Source organism: Hippocampus comes, unplaced genomic scaffold (genome assembly GCF_001891065.2).
Source record: "Hippocampus comes isolate QL1 unplaced genomic scaffold, H_comes_QL1_v1.1 scaffold267, whole genome shotgun sequence".
Classification (NCBI taxonomy): domain Eukaryota; kingdom Metazoa; phylum Chordata; class Actinopteri; order Syngnathiformes; family Syngnathidae; genus Hippocampus; species Hippocampus comes.
The window spans coordinates 135603-142601 of NW_017805049.1; the positions used below are offsets into that span (position 1 = coordinate 135603).

Consider the following 6999-nt stretch of genomic DNA (forward strand, 5'->3'; position numbering starts at 1 on the left):
ACGTTTCCCCCCCCCCCCCACCCCCGTTTGACTTCTGACTCTGAACTGGTCAGCATGAATGTTCCCACCACAGTGGTGAAACATGACATTTGTTGTCATGAGATCTGACTTCATACCCTCACAGACAAGTGCTTGTTGCTGCAGTTCCATCCGAGGGATTCTTTCGATTTCTTTTTTTTTTTTTCTTTTTGCACTAGGAAACGGAGCTCTGGCTTTCTTGAAGGGAGGGAATTCTTAAAACTGTCAATTGTTGTCTTTGTCAGCATATTGGATACCATCCAAGTCTGATGATCGAAATTTTTAGTTCTCAAATGGGGGGGGGGGGGAAACCCTTAAAAATTTTAATGTTGACATTTGCGAATGTTATCACCTCTTTGCCAATTTCCAAGATGGCCTCAGTATATTTTTTTTCCAAGATGGCTTTGTATAAATTACCCATGGATCTGCCCTCTTTGTGAGATGCTCTCTTGATCTGTCTCACTCTCCCCAGATTAATTGTGTGACTTTCCCTCTGCCTGCCGCCATGTCAGAACAACAGCTGCTTAAACCAAACGAATGGAGTTACTGTGACTACTTCTGGGTGAGTCCCCACCTTCCATGTTTTTCAGCATGCAAAAATTGAAGTCTTGTTTTGGAAGCACAATCACCACAAACAGACAAAACTACGACTACGAAATCCAAAGTCGCACGCATCGAGAAATAAATGCCTTGTTTTAAATCTGCCAAGCAGAAACAAATCACAAGAATCTCTCCCTTTCGACTGTTTGGATTTCCTCCCTTCCCTTTGTTTCGCTAAATGACATCCCCGTGCTCCCATGTGGACATATACAACGCCGTATCTTTTCATGTTACCTCGACAACTATGCACGCTGAGAATCGGCGTCAGCTTTTCGTTAAAATCACTTGAGAGGTTGGTTGGATAAGAGATTGCGTTGATCTAGCACGAGATCCCGCTGGCCTCTGATGCTCCGTGTACAAGTCGCCATCTCCTGCGGTGTACCGGTAATCTCGACCATGTGTGATGTGTGGTGCAAACACACTGCGGTGAATCTCCAACCCGGTTTTGTTATAATGCGTCTTTCAAACACAGAGGGATGTAACATTGTTTCAGCATCACTCAGTGGACTTCATTGGTGATCCCGTTGGTGAGTATCAGCCCACTTCCTGGTTCTCGAATGATCTCTTCAAACAAATGGAGGTCAAGGTCAAGGTTCGGTATTTATACGTACATTTAGATGTATGCATATGTAGACATGGAATATATTTGTAAAGCGGAAACTGCTGCACATATTTAAAATAAAGACTGTTTGCAGAATTAGGTGCAAATGTCCAGCTCAGCTCATTTTAAAACCCAGTGCAAATTTTTGTTTTTTTTGTTTTTTTTTAAATAGTGACTGAAAACACTTCATAGATAAAGCAGAGTGAGTTTTCAGAGTTTAGGTCCTGCGACCGCAAAACGCCCTGTCACCTCTGATTTTCAGCCTCGGACACGGACAGGTTAGCGACAACTGGTCACATGACCGCAGGGCTCTTACTGGAGCATCCAAACACAACATTCCGGGCAAGTATCCAGGAGCCAGACCATTAAAGCAATTTCAACACAAATTGAATCCATCCATCCATCCATTTTCTGATCCGCTTTCTCCTCACAAGAGTCGTTGAGGTGCTGGAGCCTATCCCAGCTGTCATCGGGTAGTAGGCGGGGGACACCCTGAACTGGTTTCCAGCCAATCGCAGGGCACACAGAGACAAGCAGCCATCCGCGCTCACACTCACACTTCGGGACAATTTGGAGTGTTCAATCAGCCATGTATGCTTTTGGAAATGTGGGAGGAAACCGGAGCACCCGTAGAAAACCCACGCAGAAACAGGGTGAACATACATACTTCACACAGGAAAGCTGGATCTGGAATCGAACCCGGTACCTCTGCATTGTGAGGTCGACGCGCTAACCACTGGACCACCACCGGGCCGCCCAACTGTAAAATAATCAAATGAAAAACAATCATTCCTGAGAATTCCCTCTATCGGCGCAAACAAGAAACCTGTGGTCAGCAAAGCCAAGCCATGATTAGAAAAGGCATCATATCGACCATTTAAAGTAACTTTTAAGTTTACTATGTCATGATTTACCGAACGGGGAGGTTATCTATTCATTATAATATAAGTTTCGAAGAAGCAGTAGTTACTGTCGCTTAGCTTGGAACGAAAGCCACAACTCCAGCACAACATTGTTTTGTTTGTATTGTATCCCGATAAGGTTCAGAGTGGCTCTGTCATCACCATGGTGACCCAGGTCTCCTAGTTGCATGAAGTGATTATAATTTATTTATTTATTTTTTTTAGTTCAACTCCCTTTCAGTTTCCAACCGCATGGTTACTGTTGTCACGACCGCGGGAGCGCTGCGGATAGCGCGTCATGCTGTGCAAAGCTCTTTATTCCGTTGGAAGAAAGAAAAATGTAAATAATATGTCGCCGCCAGCTTTGAATGCATTGTTTTGAATTCGTGATGGATGGATTTTTCCATGATTTGACGCCTGTTAAGTGTGGCAGCTTGGAATCTGATGTTAAGCTGCTGCCCGGTTTGCTGACTTTGCCAGTGATAAAACCCGCGAAGTACGCCGCGGTGTGACATTCGCATGCTGACTGCAAAGTGTTTGTTCAAAGCCTTTCTCGTGTGCTTGCTGTGTTTATCTATTAGACCGATAAGAAGGATCCCCAGGGCAACAACTACATCACCGGGTTTGAAGTGTTACTGCAGAAACAGCTGAAAGGGAAACAAATGCAGAAAGAGATGGCCGAATTTATACGGGAGAGGTACCGTCTTTTTCTCCATTCCTCTTTTCGGCTTCTGTTATGCTTCATTCTCCGGTTGCCATGCGAACCGTACAGTCGCAAAATGTGGTTTCCCCTTTTTGTGCTCCATCATTGTGTTGCACAAGCCAGGAAATGCACAGTCATAGAGCGCGTTGTGCAAAGGACACAACAGGTAACGAAACTCCTTTCCTTCCCTCTCAGGATAAAGATTGAGGAGGAATACGCCAAGAATCTCTCCAAACTTGCCCAGATCCCACTAGCAAGCCAGGAAGAAGGGTGAGTTAACCTCCCCCACCAGTGGTTTGTTCAAAAGAAAGTAAAATCATCTCTTCCTCAATGCAGGTGCACTCTCAACGTTTTATGTAACATTGGTTCACTGTGAAACGTCATTAATTCGGTCGTCACAAGTCTTCACATTCATTTGGCTCAGAAACAAATACGTTGATATTTTTTCAAGATACCTTTTCAAGTTTTACATCAAAGGTAACGTCGTCCACGTTATTACAGATCATTAGTGATGTGGTGAGCAAAAACTGGTTGGAATTAATATATTTGAGTGGCACAATTGATGTGAAAAGCTGTTGGCTACTGCGGCTGAAAAGTATTGGGATCATATAAAACCTTGCCCACCTTCGACTAGAATAGTCAACAAACGGTGTACACCTTATAAACTAAAAAATTAAATCGCGAAAAGAAGTCATGTGCTTTGTGTTGCCCCAACAATATTTATTTACATCAAATTCTGATTCGTACTGTGAGTGGGGAATCTGAGTTAAGCGGAAAAATCCACCCGTTATTATCCATCTCAGTGGGGGGCTCAGGTAACGACCAAATACGGCTAAGCTTCAGAAAACAAGTGAACCGTGATTGCTCGTTGCCTATGATGTCACATTCAGTTGACAGAAAGTGGCAAAATGGCCACCCCCTACTTTGCGATCATTTACTTATCATCAGACCACAGGCCATGTTGCCATTAATCCAAAAATTAACTCAATAAGATAGAAGATCATCGTCAGAAAATGCTTGGGGCTTGACCGCATGGCAAGCCACGATGCGAAAGCCAAAAAAACTTCCACCACAGAACAATGGAAGAAGCTGGCTAAATACCTACTCAAGATGATGTGGCTCAGGTGAGGGGATGAGTCTCCGCCTCTGAGTGAGTTCGACCCCGCCTCCTGATTCACTCCAGGACTGCAAGAGAGGAAGGAGAGAGCAAATAATGAGAAACGGAAAGAGCAGGAGTCAGCAGAGCAACATGGCAAAGGCCAAACACAACCATGACACTCTTCGCATGATGCAAACAATACTCGATTGACATCTGTGGCATCTAGTACCTTGCCGCTGCCACGACAGGCAGCGATTCTTGAACGAGTAGTTTAACCCTTTCATGCACCATGTAACCTGATAAGCTGTACACTGTAGGAACCGCTGTCCCTGTAAGGGTTAAGAGTTTATATTGCGTTGAGAATAGAGATTATAACTTGATAACTTTCACTGGTACTACAATGTAGAATTATTTTTCTTCTTTTGGAATTTCTCATGGCAACCAAGTCTCTGCTTGAATTTGGAAATGTGGGGAAACACATTCCAGAATCGGAATGGTTTTTTTTTTTTTGTTTTTTTAGGTTGTTTTTTTTGCTGAGTAGGCAACTACAATTATTTATTGAAATTAATTTTGCAATAAAACTATTCCATTATATATTATAGTAAAAGCGGCCCGGTGGTCGAAAGGTTTGCGGGTCGACCTCACAGTGCAGAGGTCGTGGGTTCTGCGGCCTTCCTGTGTGGAGTTTGCATGTTCTCCCTGTGCCTGCGTCGGTTTTCTCCGGGTTGTCCGGTTTCCTCCCACATTCCAAAAAACATGCATGGCAGGCTGAACGACCCCTCAAAATTGTCCCTAGGTGTGATTGTGAGCGCAGATGGTTGTTCGTCTATGTGTGCCCTGCGATTGGCTGGCAACTGGTTCAGGGTGTCCCCCGCCTACTGCCTGAAGACAGCTGGGATAGGCTCCAGCACCCACATGCGACCCTTGTGAGGATAAAGCGGATCGTAAAATGATGTATGGATGGATTATCGTAAAATTTCCGGGACGATGCAAGTAAAAAACTTTGACTAACTACATGTTTTTTATGATTTGTCTGTTAAATGCAAGTCACTGAGCCAGCCAAGACAATCGCTTGAACCTGCCAACCAGACATCCCAATGAGTGTCTGTGTCAAAAAGACCCCATTCTTTTGACCACAAAATGCTTTGAATGCTCCTCTACAGACTATGAAGATATAGATGAGTAAAGTAACTGGATTTGAACAACGAGGATATTAGTTCATGGGATAAATGATAAGACTGTATTTTGGTTGCCAAGAAAACAGTTGTGGGGAGAAATGAGTTTGCAGCTACTCATCTCTTCACTAGTCTGCCAGCAGTGGGATATCACGCTGAGGTGGTGCTTTATCGGCTTCTCAAAGGGGACAAATAAACATGGAAACAGTCGGTACAGCAGGCTGAAGGTCATCTTTTGGGAGACAGAAGAAGCTGTGATTTAGTGCTCGCTACCTACGGCACGAGTGATAAACTCTTTTATTGAGCGATTGGAAACTGAGAAGAGGAGTCAATGTGGCACAATTGTGCATTGGCTATTCAGTTATATGTTCCTATCATCAGATGCAGTGGAGCCTTGAATCCGTTTTATGATGTTTTTCAGAGAAAGATTTCATGTTTCATCCACCGCTTAATACCGTGCAGGTAGTGTTTTGGACTTTCAAATGTTTCAACCCACTTATTTGTCATGTTCAAATGCAAATAATTTACACTAGTCGCTGTTTGGTCATCATAACATACTGTAAATGTAAAGGTAGGGTTATTATTGTCATATGTTTTTAAATTTACCGTATTTTCCGCATTATAAGGTGCACCTATTAGCATTCAATTTTCTCAAAAGCCGACAGGGCACATTATAATCCGATGCGCCTTATATGTGTATCAATATTCTGATTTGCCTGGACCTCATATTTGAAATGTCCTGTAAAGAGCTTTGTTACAGCTGCAGTGATTGTCAAAGCGCTATATAAATAAAAGCTGCATTGTATTGTATTCCCCTTAGCGTAGCTCCATCTTGTGGATGCATAATGCAATCTCAGCCACTATTGTAGTTTCTATTCTATGCGCCTTATAATGCGCCCTGTATATGAAAACTGTTTTAAAAATATGCCATTCATTGACGGTGCGCCTTATACTCCGAAGCGCCTTATAGTACGGAAAGTACCGTAGTTGTTATGTTCTACTTTCGAGTTAAGGGTTTGGGATACATAAGAATAGTATCTACCTTATGCTATGCTTAAAATATATATATATTGACGTTGAGGTTTACCCTTCCCCCGAAACTGCTCCCATGCTTGTAAGATGCCGAAGTGGGATGGAATTGTTCCATATAGAACCTTGAGTCAGTCTGCCCACACTCAGAAAAGTGTAGCACAATACTTTCATTATGTTTCTCACCCTGGCCTGCTCTGTTGTCAAGGACAATTGCTGTTTTGTTGCTTGGGTCCTGCCATTCGACTACTTCCAGCTCAGTACCAGCCCTCAACATTTTTTTTTTCTGAATTTACCATTTGTATGGTAGAAATGTGATCACAAGGAATGTTACCGCATTTTAGTCCTCCCAATCATGCAATGTCTCTGTCCGTTTGAATGACATAAAGAAAAGAATCCTGCTGAATGCCTTACTGAACGCATACGACAACACATGGAGGCAAAAAAAACATTTGTGCCTCCGTTATATTCCGCTGTGTGTGGTTTTACATGCACAAATATGCCTTAAAATGGTCCATATTTTCTTCAAGCTTTGGGATTGCTCAGTAATCATTTGACACACTGACATTTTTTTTTTCATAAATCTTATTTGTAGTTGCGCAAATTCAGCTATGGTGGCTGGTCTCGGCAGTCAAAAATGAAAACCATTCCATTTCAGTCTCATTTGTCTGCTTATGTAATGTTTTGATTTACCACTCAGCATTTAAGAATATTGCTTGGGGACCAAAATATGGAAAATAGGACTGGTTGTCGGGGAACACAAACTCCCGCATACCGCTCTCGGGTATGACACAGTATGCCGAGCCCTCCGTTTTGGTATCTCAGACTGTCCCTTGCCTGCATTGCTATTCACGACATTGTTTGGATTGGAT

The 6999-nt window shown here is 43.0% G+C and overlaps 1 protein-coding gene and 1 long non-coding RNA gene across 4 annotated transcripts in view; one reads left to right on the top strand and one right to left on the bottom strand.

Moving 5' to 3' along the window:
* Nucleotides 1-4151, bottom strand: part of LOC109512606 (uncharacterized) — a 22771-nt gene extending 18620 nt beyond the window's left edge. The window contains exon 1 of the long non-coding RNA XR_002167562.1: nucleotides 3930-4151. This is a non-coding gene — a long non-coding RNA (uncharacterized LOC109512606). The remainder of the gene's footprint in view (nucleotides 1-3929) is intronic.
* The window catches only part of gas7b (growth arrest-specific 7b), a 41710-nt gene that overhangs the window by 29367 nt on the left and 5344 nt on the right, over nucleotides 1-6999 (top strand). For all 3 annotated transcript variants that reach the window (XM_019864460.1, XM_019864461.1, XM_019864462.1), the window contains 3 exons: nucleotides 491-580; nucleotides 2703-2818; nucleotides 3020-3094. In XM_019864460.1, coding sequence (XP_019720019.1) covers nucleotides 491-580; nucleotides 2703-2818; nucleotides 3020-3094 — 281 coding nt within the window. The remainder of the gene's footprint in view (nucleotides 1-490; nucleotides 581-2702; nucleotides 2819-3019; nucleotides 3095-6999) is intronic.